General features: G+C 36.7%; 1 protein-coding gene and 1 non-coding gene across 2 annotated transcripts; both read right to left on the bottom strand.

Annotated features, from left to right (window-relative positions):
• Positions 1-418: 418 nt before the first annotated feature.
• On the bottom strand, positions 419-6,560 carry LOC123722369. The gene has a single exon (XM_045683919.1). The coding sequence runs from the start codon at positions 6,545-6,547 to the stop codon at positions 419-421; it is 6,129 nt and encodes a 2,042-aa protein (XP_045539875.1). The 5' UTR covers positions 6,548-6,560.
• A 5,466-nt stretch (positions 6,561-12,026) lies between these two features.
• Positions 12,027-12,108, bottom strand: Trnas-gcu. Its single transcript has one exon. It is a non-coding gene; the product is annotated as a tRNA-Ser (tRNA).
• Between the last annotated feature and the right edge of the window lie 11,293 nt (positions 12,109-23,401).

Below are 23,401 nucleotides of genomic sequence, written 5' to 3'. Positions count from 1 at the left end.
TAAGGATTATTTACAATATAATAGACCATAGTATCAAACTGATTTCGAGATTTAATCGAGAAATCGAATGTATCGATTAATAAAATCGAGATATCGATTTTATAAGCATATTTTAATAGGTTTGTAATGTTATGACTAAAGACATTCAAATAATCACTAGTTATAGAGCGGACATTACAAATTTACAATGACTTTCCTTTAAATATTTTACGCATAAATCCCTCATAATGGTCAATACCGCTTTGTCACAAATGTCAAACTAGACAACTGAAATTATACCGAAGTATTATACTGAAGTTAGCGTCACAAAACGAAGAAAGGCATAAAGTAGATTGAAGGGTTCGAGCTCTTAATTATTGGACAGTTAGGCCCAGCGGGTTTTTCTAAACCAAGACTCTTACACATTATAATCAATTAGTTACCTACGTAAAATGTTTAAATAACTAGTGTATCCGCACTCGCTCTCTCGTACTAGTTCCTTAAGGTTTTCTTCTAACTCGTGTCTCATTTGCTCTGCTTCTCTTATCCTGGTGACTCCATCGTTGAGAGTATAAGCAGGGACCTCTCTGTCTTGAGGGATCTTGAAATATGGAAGGGTTCGGAAGTAATCCTTGACCTTGTGATCAAGAACTCCGAGAACCGACTGGGACGAGGTCTCGGGCCCCGTTATCAAGGAAAGACTAACTTCTAGTTTCTTCGGGGGTATGATATTGCAGTTAATACTGAGAATTGATAACGAGTCTAAGATGGACACTAATTGATTGAAGTTCCTGTGAAGAGAAGTCAGGATAGACAGCACGAGAAGAGCCGCTATTTGTTCCTTACGCATGAATGGGATATAAACAATTGACTTCTCTCTGTAATCTATTACTTCAGAATTTCTCTCTATTGCCAGTAAACACATCATCAGATTCCTCTGATGTCTCTTGCTCAGGAACTGTTCTGAGATCTCTTCGACTTGGTATTTTCTCCTTACAGCCCATATGCAAGGGTGGCTTCTGAGAGATGTGAATAAGGAATTGTTGGCTTGTCCCACGATGTTCTTCAAATAATTAACCCTATTTGTTCTAGTGGATAATAATTGGAGTCCGTTCCCTAGCAATTTCCAATTGAACAAATGTAACTCATCGAGTGGTTCCTGGGTCTCGGTATGATGGAGAGAGTTCTGAAGGAAACAGACAACGTAAACTTCGCTGTTGTGTGGGTGACTCGATGAGGGCTTATGAAAGTTACAGGAATATCCGTAGCTATGACAGCAGCTTCTGACGTTCTCCAGACTCCTGCTGTTGTTGATGAACATTTTGTTGATAAGAAGGCTTTTTGGAGTCATGTATCCCTTGACGAGAGGCAAGTATATCTCCAATTTATCCGTGTTAGTCATGTCGGTCTTAAGTTCTGCATCCATGCTCAGAATCGCGATGCTTTCCTGCTCCTCTTGTAGGATTTCCTTTAACTTCCTGATGAAGGATTCCTTAGTGATATCAGTCTCTCCCAGACATGTGTCCTCGATGTGACAGATCCTCTTCACGGGATCACATGGGTCTCCAACCAGAGCAGGAGGGATTATATTCAACACGTTCTCCTTATTTTCGACTAGGTCACTCTGGAGTGTGTTGTATATTAGGCGACTCGATGGATAGAGGTGGGCTAAGTAGTTCAAGATCCCTCCTGACCCTTCTGCAAGTGTTACTATCAAGCCGCTTCCTTTCAAAGCACAGTGACTCATAATCTGGTGGATCTTGGAAGCTGACGTACTGATTTTCCCGATTGGGCGAGTACAGTGATGAACCCACTTAACCCAAATCGGGCTTTCTGTACTTCCATTCTCGATTAGAGATTCGAAGGAGAAGTGGAAATAATCGTTGAGAGGGTCACTAACTCCGATAGAACTGGGATGAGAGCCCTCTGTTTCTGCAATCGTCTCTAAGCGAGATGACAATGGGAATTTCGACTCGATGTGCTCACCTATTTCGTTTTTGAGATCACGCCAGACTGAGATCGCATCGTTCTCCTCAAACTTGATGTCTACCGATAGGTTCTTAGTTAGGTCAAGCGGAACTCTCTGACACCACTCGTGCACAGTCGAACCGCCGCATTGAGGGGTCCTCAATATGCCTCTTTTTTGGACGGTGCTCAGGGTGGAGTTCTCTTGTATTAAGTGTCCAACAAAGGTTCTCCAAAGATATGCTTGCTTTGATATCAAATCAGAGGCAAAAGTCGTAAAAACACAAGCTCTAAAGAAGAGCCCCTTCTTTGACTTGATGTAATCCAACACTGCTTTCGCGAGAACCTTGGCGAGTCCGCTCGTTTGTGTTACTGACGAGTGTTTTTCAATAGGTACTTGTAGAACGCCCAATATCTCTTGCATTCTTTCACTATTTATGATCAGATAAGATAAATGTTCGAAGATGGGTACTGGGTACTCTCTTGATTTTCCAAGAATGAAATCGACCAATTGTTTACTATTTTGTAGTGCACCAACAAGTACGTAGTCGAAGTTTGCGTTTCTGAACTCGGACATTAAATTACTGCTAGTTCGTTCTGTTGATTCTTCCGTTTTCGCACTTTGAAATGTTTCAAGAGCATTATGAACATCTTTATCATGCATCCGCGATGCCGTTAGTTTTCTGCCAACAGACACCGACATAGCCAGGGTACAAATTTGGATGCTTTCAGTTAGATTTGTCTTGCTCAATCTGGAGTTCATTTGACTCTGTATAAGTTTTGACTGATAACTCATATGTTGGAGGTTAATGGAGATTGGAGTATTTAGAATCAAGTATGTGCAATCCGGGCAGTTTAGAGGTATAGCGTATGTGTCTGCTATAGGGAGACCTTGATTTGCCCGCTCGATTACGTAATTTTGAATATAAAGGAAAATCTCCTGAAAAAACAAGTTATAATCCTCGTTCCCTCTCAACGCCTTTCCCAACAGATTTGTGTTGATTGTGACATGAGTGGCGAGATTCTCCATTAGTGAGAACAACGCGGATCTTTTCTGAGATGAGGCCTTGAATCGGTGTTCATAACTCCCCCCGTAGTTTCTTCCACACCAGTCTGAGAGGGGGGTTTGATTGAACTCTGGAGGAAGGTACTTGAGTTTATCTTGTATCATTTTGTTTACTAACCTTATGAGAGGACTCGTAGGATCCATACGTTCCAAATACGTCAAAATGTAGTATAGTTTCATTACAGACTTTATTTGTGGGTTTGGGTTGATGACAGTTAGTTTTGGTCTAATCATTTTCTCAGGAGTAGAGGTTCCCAAATAGGGTTCAAAAGGTCCTCGAGAGCTGAGTGCTTCTTTTCCGCATGTTTTGAGTTTGTACGAAGTCTTTGCTATTATGCAGTCCCTCTTAGCACTTCTCTCCATGTTGTCGTAATCTTCAATTTTCACTTGCTCACAGGGAACCGGACTAGTAATTCCCATTATCGGGAAGCCCCAAGTAGTCTCTCTTAACCATTGAGCTGCTTTGAATGTACATGGAATAGATGACAGTGCTCTCTCTAACAGATGTATGCCTGATACAGGGAGCTCGGATTGGGTTAATCTCCGGTTAAGGACTTCAATCGCTTCAGCATCTTTAAATTTCCCCAAAGAGAAGATTGTCTCAGTTCTGTTAGGATCCTCGTTAATCATCCTATTTATCGTCTGTAGGTTGGAAAAGCTACCAATCAGCTGCAATTGAACTCCTTCATTGGAGTTTCTGAGGATTTCGTGGGCTAAGTTAGCAACATAAGGTCTCATCGTTGTGAGGATACTGCATAAGGATTCAAGATCGCTCTTATCGGCCCCTAGTAACCTGATTACCTTTGGGTTCGTGACATATGTTGGTAGAAATTCTTCTATCAATTCTCTAGCTTTTCTTTCGAAATTAGGCATTCCTACAATATTCAAACTATAGATGTCTTCGACGAGCTTGACCGGATCGTAATCTGACTTAACCTTACAAGGTATCAGATGTAATATTCGGTTGTAGATCTTCGGACTGTTCTTTCTTATCATTTCTAATATCTTGAGCCAGATAGTTAATGGGTCGGGGCATCCTCTCTGACAATGTTGATACATGTTCGAAAGGGGCAGTCCTCCTAGAATTGAAGGAATATTCATTAAAGCACACACTTTGTCTGTGTCCCGTGTCTTGAGGTCAACTGCTCCTTTTCTCTTGAGTGTATTTCCGAGTTCCAATGAATAAAGGAAGAACGGGATAATAGGCGAGACGTAGTTCCGGGACATATTTTCCGTAGTAGTTGAAACTCCTGTGATCAAAGATTGTAAGGAGGGAAATCCCTCATTAATGTCTGGAATCATCCTGTTAAGTCTTTTGAGGCTATCGTCAATTCTTATTGACTTGTAGTAACGAACTTTTGAGTATTCGAATAGATTTTGGGAGTACCAAGTTTCTTGTAACTTGAGTAACAGTCCCGCTGACCTGAATAAATAATCCAAACTATTTAACAACATTTTAATATAGAAGTGAGGTTGGCTTTGTTGCTCGGTATTTAGTCGGATGTGAATGATTTGATTATCTCCCTGACCCATCACTTCTCCCTGAATATTACACTCCTCAAGGGCAATTTTGATAATCATAATAGTAGTTAATGTCCAAGCTTTTTGCCTCATCCCTTCGAATCCTCCGAGCTGGTTGTAATGGCAGTAGTCGCCTGCTAATGGCTCTCCATCGGGTCCAATTTCTGGAGGCGTTAGTCTTGAACTAAGAAGAACCATGCATCTATTGAACCATAAGTGAGAATCTGAATAGAGATTCTGCCTCCCATGAAGTCCATCAAGTTCCTGGAACAGATACTTGTTTAAATCATGCCTATTCAACTGGTTCCAGGAGCTCAGGTCTAAGTTCAAGTTAGCGTGACCTTTCTCTTTTATATGAGAGGCGACTTTGTCCATTCTCTTGGCTACTTCTAATTCTGTGTTGGTCATCGTTTGCTCTTTGACGTAGGGCAGAACATTATCACTTAAAGATTTCTCCATACAAACTTGCATCAACCTCATCTCATATGTTTGTTTACAGAAAACTCTTCCCTTAATATTCAGCTCTCTTTCTTTTCGACATAACTGAACTATGTCATCTCTCAGGTGGTTGTAATATAGGTTCTCTTGGTCTTGAATCTTCTTGGCCAGTTCTCCCTCGTCCCCTTTTAGGTACCTTGCGAGAACTCTTGATTCGAAATGATTCCAGCTTCTAGGCTTCCTTTGTCCATAAAGGTTCATGAATGCACACTGATCGTATGGCCGGAACCATTCTTCTCTGGGAGGAGAGCACGCAGTATCTTTAAGCAACTCTTTTTCATCTATCTCTAAGCTCATGTCATGGTTTTTCTCGAGTTTGACATTGCTCCAAGCAGATAGTGGCAAAGTCTTGGATTCATTGTTCGTTAATGCTCTTTCGTCTTTTAAGCACTCTTCTAAGATAGGATGAACGTCTCCGAGGACCTTATGTTTGGGGTAGTGGCTATTCTTTCGGAAATAGTTGGTAAAGTAGGTTTTCCTAAACATCCATAACACCTTTCTCGCTATTTGGTCATCAACATCTATATGTTTCTTCGAATTTAGTCGGAGTTTTTCAATACCCTCAGTTGGATGGAGAATTGGATGTCCGTAATTCTTACTTAAATTTGAGAAGTACAGAGAGATGGGAACAGCCACGTCTCTCCTGGTGGATACTCGGCGACACGTCATAAGATCCAGGAGCCCTCGAATATCGTATTTGTTGAACTTCTCGATCAACTCCGCTTCGATGGAATCTTTGAGAGTTTGAAACCCCAGGTCTTCCACTTCATCAGAAACAGTTAGTCCAATACAGTATGCGTCCCAATTTTTCATTATCTCGAAGAACCCATTTATATACTTCCCTCTCATTCTAATCAATGTGGAATGGAGGGTGTCGTAGTGTCTGGTGAGACCCTCAATTCTCTCATTCTTCTCCTTCATCATCACATGTAGTCTGATATAGAACCTGGTCTGGAGGTTGTCCAAAACACACATAATTAGTGTTGTGGGGAAGAGGAAAAATTTCCCATTCACTCGAACGATAGACAATTCCTTCTCAATTAGTAGGTCGTCTGAGACCGTATGAAATTCCCCCGATGTCTGTTCTATGTTCGTTATTTGACTCTTGATGTGTTCGACTCGAGTTTTGATTTTGTATAGATCTTGAATCTTGCTGTCGAAGAGAAGCGACTTGTAGTCATCTAATTCGCTATCCAAGTCCATCTTGATGCCATAATAGCTCTCATGATGGATTTTTGTATTCCAGACCGCAGCCTCGGCTAGTATTCGGAGGGAGAATTCCGGTTCACTCTGTGGGACTTTGAACTTACATTTTGACACTGTGTCTTCTACGAGCGTCCAGTAACACCCTGAGTATTCAGAATATGATTTGATACCCTTAAATTTGGTTTCGAATAAACACTTTAATTTTTCGTGTCTCGGGCAGTAGAATTTGTCATATTTTAATACGAACTTAACTTCATCGTCGGTGATGGGCGAATTCAGGTGGCCTTCGAAATGACACGTTTGTTTGTCCATGATAACGTCGAGTGTCAGGTTTTTCTAAACTATGTTTCTTGACCGGGTATATTGTATTTTACTTGGATTCTTGGGTTGACGGGAAATCTGCTTTCGAAGTGTATCCAAGAAACCGTCAGGTTCTCTTTCGAGACCAGAACACTGGTTAGCCTGTCTGCAAGTTCTCTTACATTCTTTTCATTGTCCAGAGATACAGGTCGTTTATTGATGAGGTAATCCATTGTACTAATGGAGTATCGGTCGGGAGTGTTGGACGTTAGATCGATCTCCTTTGAGATGCCCGAAATGGTGCACATGATGCCTGCACCTTGTATGGCTATCAGAAATGATTGAGATTCTGAAGAGAAGGATGATTGGCTGTGGGTCGTCATGGCTGTTGGGTCTTGGACCGGATGTGGTTGGCGGTCGCAATTTGTTTATGTCTGGTGTCAACGGGTTTTTCTAAACTAACTAACAAACACAATCAGTCAAGAGCAAACCATGAGGCGTTCTTGGTTGCTGTACGGATGGCTCGATCAGGCTGGCCGATCTTCCAAAGAGGCTATATGGCGGATAAGCTGTTCGGTTCTCTCTGTTGATCGACGTTTCTTCTTTTCTAGTAGTGAATAACAAATGCTCCTTGCGACCCATATGGCCCCTATTAGCAGAAGGAGAGCGCCAATAGAAAGGAATGCTTTAATGATCTTGTCGTCCCGAGATGCTTGCTCGAGTAGTATCTTCGAGTTAACTTCATTCTTTCTTGATTCTTCTATGAGTTGATCAATTATTTTACTTATGGAGGTGATGCTGTCGCCGGCCTGTTCGATTTTATGTTCTTTGTTAAAGGTTTTTTGGACTATCTGACTCAGGTCATATGTGGGGTGTTGGGCCATATCGAATAGATTGGCTGAGGATCTTTTGTTCCTTCTTTTATTCTTCAATCTTCGCTGAGTACAGATCCGGTTTTCGCTAAGTTGAGGAATGGTTTCCAGTATGGCATCCGACTCACAAAGAATGAAGCCAGACGTTAAACATGACTCAGGATCGATTAGTAGGGGGTCTTCTATAACTCCATCCCCGACATCTCTCCGAAATGCGAAATATAACTCTTTTCTCGGAGAGGAGTAACATGTTTCCTCGATAACAAGTTCAGGCTCCCATCTCACAAAGTTTAAAAGTTGAAAATCGGTCCCCAACGTGGGAATTTCAACGTACAATACGATTTGATTCTTCTCTTCATCGATTGCTTTGAGTGTTGTTCTGAGATGAGGTGTTATTGTACTGATGTCTGACAACAACAAGGAGGGTAGTTTGCGTTCGAGCCAAACCCTTTGATTTTCAATAGTTATAATGTTCGATGGGATTCCTCCTAAGCGAATTAAAATCAAGTCAATATTGATTTGTTGAATATATGAATTTAGGATTTGTGAGGATTTGACGTACATCTCGTACTTATCATAGGATTCAGAAACAACCCTGTTGAGTTGAGATGTGGTATCCCTTATGCTCTCGTGTAGTCCAGTCGTGAATATGGTTATATTTTTCATTACTATCAGGTCTGTTGTCCGAGCAGCATGAATCTCTTCTAACTGCCGCGATACTTCTTCGTACTTCTTGTCGGGGAGGGCACCAAAGATGTCTGCCATTTCGTACGTAAAAACGGCGGCAGATGCTGCATATCCTGCATACTTTGCACCCTTCATGAATTTCCCGTAACGGGTCAGCTTCCCAGCTATTCTGGCGGCAGGACGCACAGAACGTAGGAAGTTTAGCATCCTCCACCATACACTTCTTTTTGATCTGCTATACTTGGAAATATCAATAAGACGTCCATTACCTTCCGATACTTCAAGAGGGTAAGGAGTCGCAATCAATTCTTGGTGAATAGATAGGACCTCTTTGAATTGTTTCTGGTAGTGGGTTTCAAGATTTCCGAATGTGAGTCTCAAATCCTGAGCAATTTGAGAGTCCATTCTGTCGAATGCTATGAGAGATAACGAGTCCTTAATAATTTCACTGGGGGACTTGATTTTAATAATGAGGGCTTGTCCAGTATACTGATCAACCAAAGCACCACGGAGGATTGGAGCAGAGTTTTCTATCACGATTGGCGCATTGTGTCCTTGATGGTCGGGCTCAATGAGTGCGGAGTTTGCGTGAATAATCAGAGAAAGGGTTAGGATTAGGTTGTTCATTGTTTGAGACGACGCGTGCTCGTTCCGTTCGATGACTATGTCGCTTGTCGGTTTTTTCTAAACCAAGTGTCGGAAATGTTGAACATGATTGTAGAGTTTGAGAGTGTCATAAGTCACCCCGCAAGGATCTCCTCCTCACTGTCTGATTCAAGTGGCCGCTTTTGAGGTCCCGATGTTGACTGGATTCCTGAAAGTTGAGGTTGTGACTGTATCTGGGGTGAGGAAGAAGAAATCTCCCTCCCTGTGACTTTTGTTGTATAAGAGGTGAGTACCCGAGCGGCCTCCTCTATCCTGCTTATACTCTTCTCCAATCTCATGATGGAGTCATTCCCGATATTAGGAGCCGATCCCACTGAAGGAACAGGGGTGGAAGATCCTCCCTGGGAAGTCTGTACGTCGACTATTGTTTTGATTATGGACGTCTTGAGGTCGTGGTAACTCATAGAGTCCACTGGGGTCTCGCCAACCCCAAATAGGACTCCTTAGTGCTTCCACCGGGCATTGAGAAAAGGGATCATGGTTTGATTGAGGGAATGCCATGCCTGGTCTGGGTCATGGTTTTTTAACCCACTCCACTTCTTTGGATAGGAGTGCCTATCCGTCATGTATAAGCTGTTTAGGTAGGCGTAGTGCATACTGCCTACGAATAGGCTTTTTGGGCAAGGGGTTCTCGGGAGGGCGGGGTACTTTTTGGATAACTCCGTTTGATTCGGGTCAAAAAAAAAAACTGAAATTATACCTATGGTCTGTGTGTGGTACATCTTTTTGACAGTTGACGTTTGTATGTTAAATGTCTTTGGTCATAGACAATTACTTTTTGGAACGTAGTTCCTTATCGCGCGTTGTGAAAGGGGGCTAGACGGAAAAAAATCTTACGAAAAGTTGTCACGACACTTTTTGCTATAGTAAGTATGTTAACGACGAATGAGCGCTACTTCACCATGGCAACCACGTGACAATATATAACGAAAATTCATAGAAATAAAATGTACTTTTTGTGAAGACTTAAGTTTTTTATTCATAGAATAAACATTGGTTCCTTCACTAATTAATCGAAAGGAACTTCGTTCCATCCGGGTGTCCCTTGACACCTCTCAAGTTTTTTATTTTTTATTGGTCTTATATTGTCATAGGTATTGTGTTAATTAGTTTAAATATTTTACGGGCAAATATATGAAATGAATACAGATTATAGTTGTGTTTCCACTGTCAATTCACATAAACAGAAACATGTTGCTCTGTTTTCAAAGATGTATAGAAATGGAAAATTTGTTTTTGACATTTTTTTTCAGTGATGGCAACTTTAAAATGAAATTGTAAAGATTTTCTTTATATATAAATAAGCCAGTGAAGATATTTAACATTCCTTTTGTTTTAATTTTAATTATTCTTTTTTTTTAATTTGCTTGAATATTTCCTACAAAAGAATTCGACTGCAGTGAAACTTGTAAATAAATATTGTTTTTTCATATATATAATAAGGTAGCAAACGATCAAACCATTTAAATTCATCCAAATAGTGAAACCTCTGCCCATAGACATTCAGATTTGCAGATTCGTTGGTTACCATTAATCAACAGAGGAGAGAACGCACAGAAAAGGGATATCCCTTCATCTGTATCCACCTAAATGTAATCCACCAAATCGATCTACTCTTCTCATTTTTTCTTTATAATAAAATTGTGGGAAGGGGAAGAGGACTAAAATTCTCTACTCTACTAACTAAAGGCCTCTGATAAACACATATTCTCATTGTACGGGGAATTACTTCCACTTGACGCCAGTCTTTTGTGTTGATCTTAGATGTTGCTGGCGTCTACCACTGCTATAAGTTTTGTTGTCTCTATTTTGTCTGAGACAATGAAAGGGACAACAATATTATACAAGGTTCACTACAGTGGAATACTACGGTTAAAATGTTAGAATTAAAAGGTTGTAAATAACAAAATATATGTACTAATACATTAAGGTTTTTTGTAATTTTTTTTTTGCTAATTATATTTTAGAACGATTTAAAATTAAATCTTATCTATTGAATAATAGGAATGAATTTTCAATAAATTTATTTAAGGTTAAATACTAAAAAAATTGCCTATTCGTTATTCAAAGCGCTACCTCTAGAATAATAAACATCCATCCATCCAAACTTCTTCATTTATAATATTAGTAAGATTACATAAGAAATGTATTACATTTAACTAAATCCGTCCATTAAATGTAAGATTTAAAAATACTTATGTTGTTTTTACTTAATTAATTTAATATTTAATATTGAAATATAGAAAAAAATATCTGATATTCTTCTCAATAATATATTTTTTTTAATTATTTTTATTGTTTAAATGTTTAATCGTAATGAAATATTCGATACGGCATTTAATAAATAAATAAAATACATTTAATAAGGTCATTCGTACACAAGGAAACGTAAATCTTCGAAACTCTGCAATTTTAGTCGCTAACCAACTTACCAAATACAATGTCAGAAGTTCGTACACAGCGCCAGTTGGTGACATTTCTATCTGTCATCGTCAAAGACAGTTGTTCGCAACATCGCCAACATCTTTGTCAAGATCGTCGTGATAAAAATTGCAGCAATTTTCAAGATGGCGGTACAAATACAGTTGACATATATTCGCTATGCGTGTACTGACCGAATAGACAACTGTCATCGACCATTCAACGTTGTGTACGGATCGCATTTAACGCAAGACTAGTGTCGCTAGGATACATTAGTTTCGGCGATTTACTTTGCCTTGTGTACGAAAGGTCTAATTTTACTGAATCTCGTAAACATAAGTTTTGCTCAAATATTATGGATTGATCATTTGAATTGAATGGTTTTTATTTTATATTAGTTGTGCCATTAGATTAAGTTTTCATATAAATAATTGTAACAGTATTCTTATTTAATATTTCTTTTTTAATTTTCAAATTTGTATTATTTTGAAATTAAATATTTTTTGTATATTCTATAGTGTTTTATTTTAATTCTATTTACGATTCTGTGATGGTTTTCATTAATATAAAATTTTTGATGTATTATCATCTCTCAAGAAATTAATTTTAAAACATTTTTCGTAAGTACGGACTCGTGGATCTGGCGCCATTGTCAAACCTGCTATGAAATAATATTTCCATCCCTTTCACTCCCTTTGAAGGAAACAAAGACAGCAATAATATAGTAGGATAGCAATATACGAGTGTGACATTTAAAACCCACGATTAATAATAGTCCGTCAAATCATAAAAAAGAAACATTAGTTACATGTAAAATAAATCTAATAATGGTAACTAATAGTATCCGACGAGGATGGGATTCGAACCCACGCGTGCAGAGCACATTGGATTAGCAGTCCAACGCCTTAACCTCTCGGCCACCTCGTCTTAACATACAAATATAAAAATTCTGAGTTACGGTAGGTTGCCATTGTCGATATACTTATATAAAAGCAATATCAAGTCTTTTATTGTCCATATTACAAATACAAATATACTTTATTGTGCACTATCATGGAGTTACAAAAATAGAAACTACATCAGGATTTTCACAAAAGGCGGTCTTATCGCTAAGCAGCGATCTCTAACAAACAACCTTTGGGTAGAAATTAAGCTAAGTAAACCAAATCGGTAGCGCGCACAGGAACAGTGACAAGAAATAAAAATAAAAACAATAGAAATATTTATAAAAATAGAATAAAATAATACAATATTTCAGAAATTCTACTATATATATATATATATACAATGAATAATATATAATACCTTCATAAGAATGTTGATCGTGTTATAGCCAAATTAGAGCTGCAGATAGTGATCTTGTGATTGTTTTTTAAACGATTCAATACTTTTACTGCATCGAATAGAAAGAGGTAAGGAGTTCCATAGCTTCACGGCGTACACCGTGCGAAAGCTATCGAAAATCTATGGTTAATAGACAGCGATGGATTAGTTTCTGAACCGTTTGATTTATAATTAAAATATTTTCGGATCAATGATTAAATTCTCAAGGATTCTCACAATACTGATTATGATGATTTTTCTACTTATAATAATATTGTTTTCGTACAATGTTGGAGGCAGTGGAACTAACATACACTAACTTGTATGCTCTACGACGACACAGTTTTCACTCTGCATTGTCCGCGTTCGTTTGCAGAGGCATCGTGGAAACCTGCATTAACTTGGCTACTCTTATAAGCTCATTAGACCGGATTAATAGATTCAATGAATTAGCTGCTCCAGTGAACTTCAAAGGTCCATCGCTTTCAGAATGTTTATATTGTTTTTAAGATTAACTACAGCACTCAAGAGTTGACTAAAGGTTAACGCGCACTCTTCCATTCCCGTCCACCCGACCGAGTCACCTCAATAAGTGTAAAGTCAATATACTTAAGTGTCCATGTTATATCGTTGAAAGATCGAAACAAATAAAAATATGTTAAATTCTCCTTTCTACTTGTTTGCTATTTCTCAGGTCTCAAAAGTAGTATAAGTTATAAATGGTTAACTTTTAACGATTACCTTAAACTTTTCGAGGAGTTAATTAATTAGTTAAACTTTAAAGATTATCGAAGTTAACTTTTTAACTAACGGCTTAACCTTTGGATTAACTGTCCATCTTTTGCTTATAACGTAAAATTGCTTTAATATCGATGCGTGTAGCTCTATTCGAATTAATCACTACAAAATTTATATGGAGTCGAAATTAAAATTGGCGATAAATCAGGTATCTCACGATTTCCCATTAATTCCTTGTAGATGATGTTTCTAGATGATTAATTTGTGTGCATACTACATAATACGGGAACTCTAAATCTAAACCGATTAGTAATTCTATACCAATTGATTCATTCCCAACACGTAGAGTACATGTTAAGAAATCTATAAATTCACAAGTTACCCTGAAGCGATTCCCGCTTCAAAAGGTCTCTACCCTGGGGACTAACGCGCGACAAATCGATTGAAAGGTAAACTGAGTTCGAGTTTGGTAAATTGAGTGAAATCTTGTCATAACTATTGAAACTCGAACTTATTTTATTACGAAGTAGACAAAAAGAAATAACTAAATTAAGTGCTGTAATAAAATAAGTACGGCACTAACAAAATAAAATAAAACATTGTTTGTTTGAGTTTTTTATGAAACGCGTTCTTGCTATTTTTATGGTAGTAGACATCAGAAGATATTTAAGACACTGGAAAACACAGTAATTTAAATACTTATTGAATACTAGCTGACGCCCACGACTCCGGCCGCGCGGAATTACAAAAAAACGTCATATAGTCTATGTGTTCCACCAGACTATGTTCTACATCTGTGCCAAATTTCATCAAGATCCGTAGAGCCGTTACTTAGACATCTTCAAACAAACATCCATCCAAACATTCGCATTTATAATATTAGTAAGATAGTATATCCCACAAAAACTACACTAAGGGCAGTTTTAGTGCTCTGTAATAATTCAATACGAGAATAAAATTGACACACTATATCGACATCGATACATTTCAACATAATATTCAAAATATATTTGATTTGTAGAAGTTATTTTAACTTTTTGATTAATTTAACAGCTTGTTCTAACACCATCTATTATAATAACGTCCCAAATGTTAATTTGACTTCGGAACTTTACTATTGGTAAGCAAATCAAACTTTCTACAAATAATAAACGTTTATGCGTAAGAAATAAACACGCCAAGTCATAGAAACAAAGGGTCTGAAATAATATATTTATTTTTGGTTATATTTACTTACAAAATAATTCAATTGTGCATAGAATAACCTATTACCAATTTAGTCGAGTCTAAAATTATAATTTCGTCAAGGACTTAACAGTTATTTATATGGACAAAATATTGTTTGAACTATTCACTAAATATTCTGGTTAAAATACTCGAGATAAATGTGTAAGGCAATAAGTAGACAGATGTCTTGACAGATGTTGAATAACAGCGGGACGAGGTTGAAAATTTATTGCCAACATTACACTCCAGTGTGCCGCCATTTTGTATCAACTGTTATGTCGATTAGTCTATAAAATATGGAAAAATAATATGACAAAATATAATACAATTAAGTAAGATGTCATATACGTTCTTTCGATGAAAGTGGCTGATCGATCAATCAGTGGTAGTGAATTTTGGGAATGGGAAAAAATCCCAATGGGCCAATTGACCGGTTGGCCATTAGTTCCAGCGTAAAACAACCTTGAAGGAACATGCACATATCAGCGTGCTTAACTATGAGGTTTGAGCCCCTTGGTGGCGACTTGAGAGAGTTTTTACGACTAGGCCAGTGATATACCACGACCACACAGAAAATATGCGTCAAATGGATTAATAAAATGTACAGGATAATATGTGTGCGTGCCGAGAGCCTAATTTTAATCTTTCCTTTTCCTATCAGGAAGGGTACTAAATTTCTAGAGGGAAAATATCCTCTTTATTTTTGCACCCTCCACTGTTAATTGAAGGTAGGCTACACATTAAATGCATGCAGTCTATCACCTGGCCGCTTGCTCGTTTGACAACTTTTGCTATGAAATAAATACAAGTGTCACATCAGTGGAAACCCACAGTTTATTTGAATAATTTCTTCTCTTGTTAAGATAATGGCGGCCGGCGGCGAGTAATGGCCGTCATAATGTCGACTGGAGTAGTCATTTGACATCGCGACGAGCAAATAGTTTCCGCATTCTATTCTCAACGTAAACGAAGAATTCATTTGTTTAATGACTTGTGTATAACAACGGGTTCCACTGTTGAGCACTCGTAAAACATATTTCTGACATAACAAATTATCTTAGTTTTTAAAAGAGAATGTGCTCGGACACACGTTTTGATATTAGATACTAGATTCAACGTTATAGGAAATTATTCAAAAAACAAAAAGAGATATTAGTATGTAAAAAAAAATTATTAAATATTTACTGATTTAGAAATAAAAAAAACATACAAAGCCGGGGATTATCGCTAGTATATTTAAAAACTTAAGTCGATGACTGTACATATATAGAAGTCAAATCACATTTTGTAAAACAAATGTCTCGCAGATTTTTTACGGCGCATTTGTAGTTTTAGCTTTGAATAGTTCCCTATATTTACAGAGATTTGGTAGATAAAAATGAAATTGTATTTTTGTTTCATTAAACACAACAAAGATTGATAGAGACAAAACATAACCTACAAGAACTGTCAAATTTTAATCTAATATATAAAATTCTCGTGTCACAGTTTTCGTTCCCGTACTCCTCCGAAACGGCTTGACCGATTCTCATGAAATTTTGTGAGCATATTGAGTAGGTCTGAGAATCGGCCAACACCTATTTTTCATGCCCCTATTAAGTTTTTTTAACAGCGCGCGGACGGAGTCGCGGGCGACAGCTAGTATTTATTATAAACTAATCAAATCGAAAAGTATAAACACATGATAATTTCATATCGCATATAAAACTTGATTCCACAGAGAACAAACAAAAACAAAGTATTCAAAGTTTGTGTAAAGAATATTCCAGAATATATGCTTAAAGACAGTGAAATCAAATTATTGTACAGAGTTCCTTCTCCAGAGACATTGTCTGATTAATGACTTTATTTGAAAACCTCTTATCTGACGATAACTTATCTACAAACTGATGTTGAACAAAACATGAAGATTTTCTAGAATTTGCTTTATATTTTGAATTAATTGTTTAACCATCTATCTGTTTTACGTAGCAATATATAGGCTATACTCCGTAGTTTTAATAGTACCAGCGCTAAAGTTTCATTTAAAATATGTGTACTGAATTATTACTTTATACAGGATGTGAAGTAACCTACGTTTTACATAATATTTATTTATAAAAAATAAAATAAAATACAAAATAAATGTTATTTTGTTTGTAACAATCAACACAGTATCGACAATGTTTGCGAAGATAAAGCAAACGCAGCATATTTACTTCCAGTCCGGAAGCGAGCCAGTGACACGGAATAGTTAAAGGTTTTATTGGATTTCTATCTATATATATATATATATAAAAGAAAGTCGTGTTAGTTACACTATTTATAACTCAAGAACGACTGAATCGATTTGACTGAAAATTGGTGGGCAGGTAGCTTAGAACCAGGAAACGGACATAGGATAATTTTTACCCCGTTTTCTATTTTTTATTCCGCGCGGACGGAGTCGCGGGTAAAAGCTAGTAGTTTATAAGTTCAAAGGACTGTTTTATTCTGTAAGACTGTAAATGTTTAATATAATTTATACCAGGAGCAAACGAGGCTTTTCAGACAGACATACATAAATTAATCAGACAAAAATTTAAAAAATTGGGTTTCATTCAGCAAAACAAACACTTCATGTATACGAAATATAATATTTTTATTCCATATAAAAGACTCTCTAATTTTATATAACTTACAGTTAGATGGAATTTACGTCTAAACTAATGTAATAGAAAGCTTACTTTCACATGAAAATCTTTACAAAGTTCATGTATGAGCAATTTGTTACCTTTTTGGTTCAAAACTTATTTAGATATTAGACTTATGGATTGGTCCCTTGACGTAAAACCTTTGCAAAGGGTTAAGTCGACCCTTTTCAATAAGTCGGCCAACATGTGCGGAATTTTAAGTTTTTAATCAAAAGTAAACATACGTGGGTCGAATTACAAGCACAATGAAACTCAATGGTGGGTACAAAAAAAATAATAATGTCTGTCTCACATGTGGGTAGAACAGTGAATCACTTCTCATAAAGCATAGTTGAATTTTTTTTAACGCAATCATAGTATTCCACTCACTGACCTCTATAAATGGACTGGCTGTAACCGTAGTATTTTGTGCCTATTTGATTTGCCATCTTGGAGCTGATGGTTGCTATTTGTAGCGGTGGTGAGGATTTTATCTAATAATACAGATATCATTAATTGTCACGTAACATCAACATGCGAGTTTAAAACGGAACGAAGTACAAACTGTTATTTCACAGGAATCGCCTATACATTTATAGAGATCATTGATTGCATTGAAGTGAGACTCGTATTGATGCATTTTGTCATCCCTTGACATTTTCTTTGATAAAATAGAGACAGCAATATATATTAACACATTTGTCACACTAGTCGTATTTACGGTGGTAAATGTTTTACTTAATATAAAAATTGTAATTGTTCGTAAGAAACGAGATTCTTACTAACAGTATATTAGTAAAAACCACAAAAGTTTGAAGTTATATATAAAATTGTATTTGTTACCCAATTCTTTACTAAATGAGGTTTTATGTTTATAATTTGAATTATTGCATAATAATATAAGACGTCAACGTGTCAATTTGAACGATTGATAATTTATAAAATCTGAATGTTAACGCTTAACACTCCATTTTATTGACAGACTAGCTGTCGACTCCGTCCGCGCGGATTAAAAAAAAACTTCAGCAGCCTATGTGTTATTCCAGACTGCTCTACATCAATGCCAAATTTCATCGAGATTCTTTGAGCCGTTTTGGAGATACCTTCAAACAACCATCCATCTAAACATTCGCATTTATAACATTAGTAAGATTGACAACGTATCTTTATTGTTTTATTTAATCACGCAAAAAAAAAACAAATAAATCTGAATTAAGCAAAGTATGTAAATTATACAAAAGTTGAAACGAGTCAGAAAGTTTGTTAAGCCGCAATGGGTTCCCAAAGGGCAGATTTATCATGGATTACAATACGTAACGAATAACATTTGAATTGTTAATGTACTTCTTTTTGTTCTCAACATTTGTAAAAAGTATCGTTGTCAAAATTTTAATCTGTTACGAGGAGGTTTTTTGGTTTTTTGTTTCATATTATAATGTTACCGTCACTTTTCATCCCTCTAAATATTCGTAATAAAACATATTTATGTTAATTAACCTAATAGTACATGTATGTCACAAGCATATTGTGAATTTCGTCACTTTTAAATTATTCGTGTAAGTTCATTGGAAATAATAAAGTCCACTTTACACTTTGAAACAACAATAACGCTAGTGATATTAAATATAACGGCATGCGATTTTATTACCTTATATTATAAAATACTAGCTGTTGGCCACGACTCTGTCCGCATGGATAAAAAATTAGTAACCTATGTGTTCTTCCAGACTATGCTCTACATCTATGGCAAATTTCATCGAGATTCGATGAGCCGTTTTGGAGATACCTTCAAACAATCCATCCATCCATCCAAACATTCGCATTTATTATGTTAGTTAGATAAATATTAAGACAACATAAAAGTAACTTGAAGTAAAGATAATTTATATTTGTAGAATATTGTATGGATATGAATGGGTAATAACAGTTCATAATGCCTCACCCACATGACCTACTTTGCAGATAATATATCACAGTCTAATTAATCGCAATTTATCGCGTATAATATGTTACACCAGCTCACTAAGTTTGTTTGCCTTAGTTTATTAAGCAAGCTACACACGATCAGTTTTAACCGTACAATAACTAAACAATTTAACTGACAGATAAATTTTACGTGTGTAGGCTAAACTGTGAATTGTACAATTTACATTGTCTGTCGACAAACTTAGAACTTTATAATAAATTAATTAAGAACGGCTTAACTCACATATGTTTGAATGCTGATGGCACCGACTAGTTTCGATCCATCTTCAGGGTGAATAAACACTCACAAGTTGGATCCCGACGGGTCCGAAACTAGACGGTGCCGTCACCGGACAATCATCATACGTGAGTTAAGCCGTTCTTTATAAATTTATTATTATGTCTCTCGAAAGTTTAAACAATTTAATGAGAACTGTATAGTTTCGCTGACAGATAAAAATTTTGTCAACACACTTAAGTTTTAACTGTACAGTTCGGCTGTTAAACTAAAACTGAACGTGTGTAGCGAGCATTCTAATGATGGATCATTTAACATTTTTTATAATAATACAGATAATTTAATTTATACCTCTTGCTTAAAAATAATTCTGTGTACCTTGGATTCTGTACCGTAAAGATCTAAAACGGAGGCTAAAATTATTAATAGAGAGTTATTTTTATATACAAATTGTTTAGAAATCGATAAACATTTTTCAGTACAAATAAATACCTATTTTGTTTTTTTTAATCACCTCTACGCGAAAGATGTTGTGGTCGCGAGTATATTTTGATATAAAAGCATATTTAAGGATTTCTTCTTAATTGCCCTCACACAATATCAAAATTAAATTTATTTGAGTTGACAATATCTCGAGGGTCGTTAAATTGTCATTAATTAATCTGATCTTCTGCACGTCGGCAGATTGTGAGATTGTGCTAATTAACCTTTTATCTTGATTACCATTCTAACTTATTTCATTTAATTACCTCTATGTAACTGGCATGTAACAATAGAAAATATTGGCTATTTTTTTTTCAAGAATTTATAAGTTTAAGCGCAGATCCTAATGGTTAAGGATAAGGACTATAATCTTTCGGTCATGGGTTCAAGCCCATCACTATATTTTTCTCTTTTTCAGGAGGCGTGCAAATTGCTGTAGCTGTAATTATGGGCTGTGGTCGCTTTGCCATTTCAGCGAATTTAGGTGGCCGCTTGCTCGTTTGCCACCTTATATTATATTGACATTTTAGATTCGTAATTTCTCAGTAAAGGTCAGAATAACGAATTCAAGCAATCGACGGGTTGCATCCGGGTCGGACCTCTTTTATCCGGAACAAACCGGAATGGACCGGATAGGTATGCTTCAATGCTTTTGCTTTGATTTGAAAAGTGTTGCCAGTACAAAATGATTGCGTAAAGTATTTTTTTTTGGATTTTATCTACGGTTATTTCATTATGACATACCTAGCCTAAACTTGTAACGTCGGGCTTGGTTTTTAAAATAACTAAAATTTTTATTTATATTGTAAAGTAAGTTTGATACATATGGTAACACGTAAATTCGTAAGTACTGAATTTGTGCAATTTAAATAAAAAAAGGTAGACCCTTATCAAAGAAATTTTCACGAGACGCCGAGCGACCGTCATAATGTGAAATGTGGGGATTACTTTATCATTCATATTGTGCTGAAAACAGAAAATATTTGTTAAAAGATAACGTGCTTTATTCTCGTTCATGAAACTAAGCTATGATTGCTTCTGTAGCCTTATCCACATTAGATACAGTGAAACTGTAAGGATTAGATATTTTTTTTAGGATATTCAGCTTTATAGTGTCGAGAAGACAATTTAATATGGATAATTTTGCTGTGATCGTTGATCTATTAATTAACTCTCGTTGAATATATAAATGTCGATCTTCTTTTTTCGATCGTGCTTTTTTTTTAATTTCATTTTCCTCCCTTTGAATACTGTTTTAATCTATTAACTTTTAACCGTTGGTTTCTGTGACAAAAATATCGTCATCCTTGTCATTATCTTTTTTTTTTTTTTTTATAAGAGAAGGGGGCAAACGAGCAGCGGGAACACCAAGGTGTTCATCGACGCCCATGGACATCTGCAATACCAGAGGAATCGCAAATGCGTTGCCGGCCTTTGAGATGGTGATACGCTCGCTTCTTGAAGGACCCTAAGTCGTAGTGGTTTGGAAATACCGCCGAGGACAGACCATTCCACAACGCGGCCGTGCGCGGCAAGAAATTTCGCGAGAACCGCACTGTTGTGGAATGCCAGCCGTCCAGATGGTATGGATGGTACCTGGCGGTCTGTCGGGTCGTCCGATGACGAAACTCGGCGGCAGGAATCGTTCCAAACAGTTCTTCGGAACACTCCCCGTGGTACAAACGATAAAAGATGCAGAGGGAACTGACGTCCCTCCGCAAGGCCAGAGTATCAAGCCGATCGGTAAGAGCTCGGTCGTTGACGATTCGAGTCGCTCTCCGTTGTATGCGGTCAAATGGAAGAAGCTGGTATTGGGGTGCTCCCGCCCAGAGGTGCGAGCAGTATTCCATGTGGGGCCGAACTTGCGCCTTGTACAGTTGTAGGCGGTGGCCCGGCTGGAAATACTGCTTCGCCCTACTGAGCACACCCAGCTTTTTGGAGGCCAGCTTGGCCTTGTCTTCCAAGTGACCGCGAAACTGAACGTCACTCGATATGTCAACGCCGAGAATACCGATACTGGCTGAGGCAACCAGGGGAGTGCCCTCAAAACGAAGATCTACGACAAAGGGTTGTTTTTTAGCGGTAATGGCGCATACTTGTGTCTTTTTGGGATTGAATTCAACGAGATTTCGTCGACCCCAATCCGAATCTTTAATAAAACAAAGATAGCAACATGTTTTGAACAGGTATTTTGGTCTCAGGAACCCAACGTTAAAGCTTTAAATAGTAATGTTTACTACCATAGTAAAGTGCGCTCGTTTCAACGTTGCCTTTTCGCCATCGTAACAAACTGCTTGTGAAAACATTCAAAAAGTTTGTCAAACAATTTGCTTGTTGCTTTACAAGCGTTCACAAGTTTGAAAATGCGAGAAGTTTACGCAGAACTGATCTCGCGAATTGAATTACTTCAAGAATACTTCCCTGTAAACATTAAACTCTACAAAATGCATTGTTTCGACGTTGCAATATTGAAATATGCAAACAAGTTATTACCAAACGTCGCCATATAATCATTTATAACACTCAATGGAAGAATACAAATCTAATGACACCTTAGAATTTGAAATCGATGCGGCCTTTTAAAGTCACAGGAGGCCCTTTGGCAGACAAAAATACTAATATTAGATTAAGTAATCTCTTATGATTTGCCTTAGCATAAACTGTACTAAACCGAAATTCCTGTTTCAAGAAAAAAGTTCCTGATTTCACTATATATCTTTATACGTAACTAGCTGTTACTCGACTGTTAGCGACTCCGTCCGCGCGGAATAAAAAAAAATGCACACAAGATAAAAAAGTTCCTATGTCCGTCTCCTAGTTCTAAGCCACCTCCCCTTCAATTTTCAGCTAAATCAGTTCGACCGATCTTGAGTTATAAATAGTGTAACTAACACGACTTTCTTTTATATATAGATATATAGATTTGTATATCCGTACTAACATATTTCACCTGTCACTTCGAGAATAGTTAATCTAAAACTTTCAGAGTTAATTCGTGTTAACACCAAGTTTCAATTAGATTGTGCAAACTTACGTCGCGTGTGATTAAATTCCTGATAAGATTTGCCTGTACTAGGATTGAATCGAGTAAAAACAAAAATATCTTGTATATTTTTTTCAGATGATATGACGTCAGCAATAACCTTGTACAAAAATATTGTTACCTCCATTTTCTTAAATAAAATTAAAAGGGAGCTCCATTTTCAAATGTTAGTTGTCATCATTTTGTAAGTGGCCAGTTACGAATTCAATATATTTCACGAACGTGAAGTAAAAATATATATGAACCTTTTTTTTAATTTTAAATTCTTTTTTGTCAATTGTAAGCTGCCAGTTTTAGCCTTATAAGTATGCTCTGGGTATAACAATGGAAGGATTAAAAATATATACGGTAATACATTTAGAGTGCCCTCAAAATATATCCGGAGAGGTGAACCAATTCGAGTGCCTGAAAATACAGATTTTTAAAGAATTATAGGTAGATATAGATTTATTTAAAGTACACTTTAGAAAATATTAAATAACATATCTTATTTTTATCTAAATTTACATAGTATTAACTCTTAAAAACTAAGACTTTTAAATTGGACGACTT

Source organism: Papilio machaon, chromosome 24 (genome assembly GCF_912999745.1).
Source record: "Papilio machaon chromosome 24, ilPapMach1.1, whole genome shotgun sequence".
NCBI lineage: Eukaryota > Metazoa > Arthropoda > Insecta > Lepidoptera > Papilionidae > Papilio > Papilio machaon.
The sequence above is the reverse complement of the archived record's forward strand: the minus strand, read 5'-3'. Positions and strand labels throughout refer to the sequence as shown.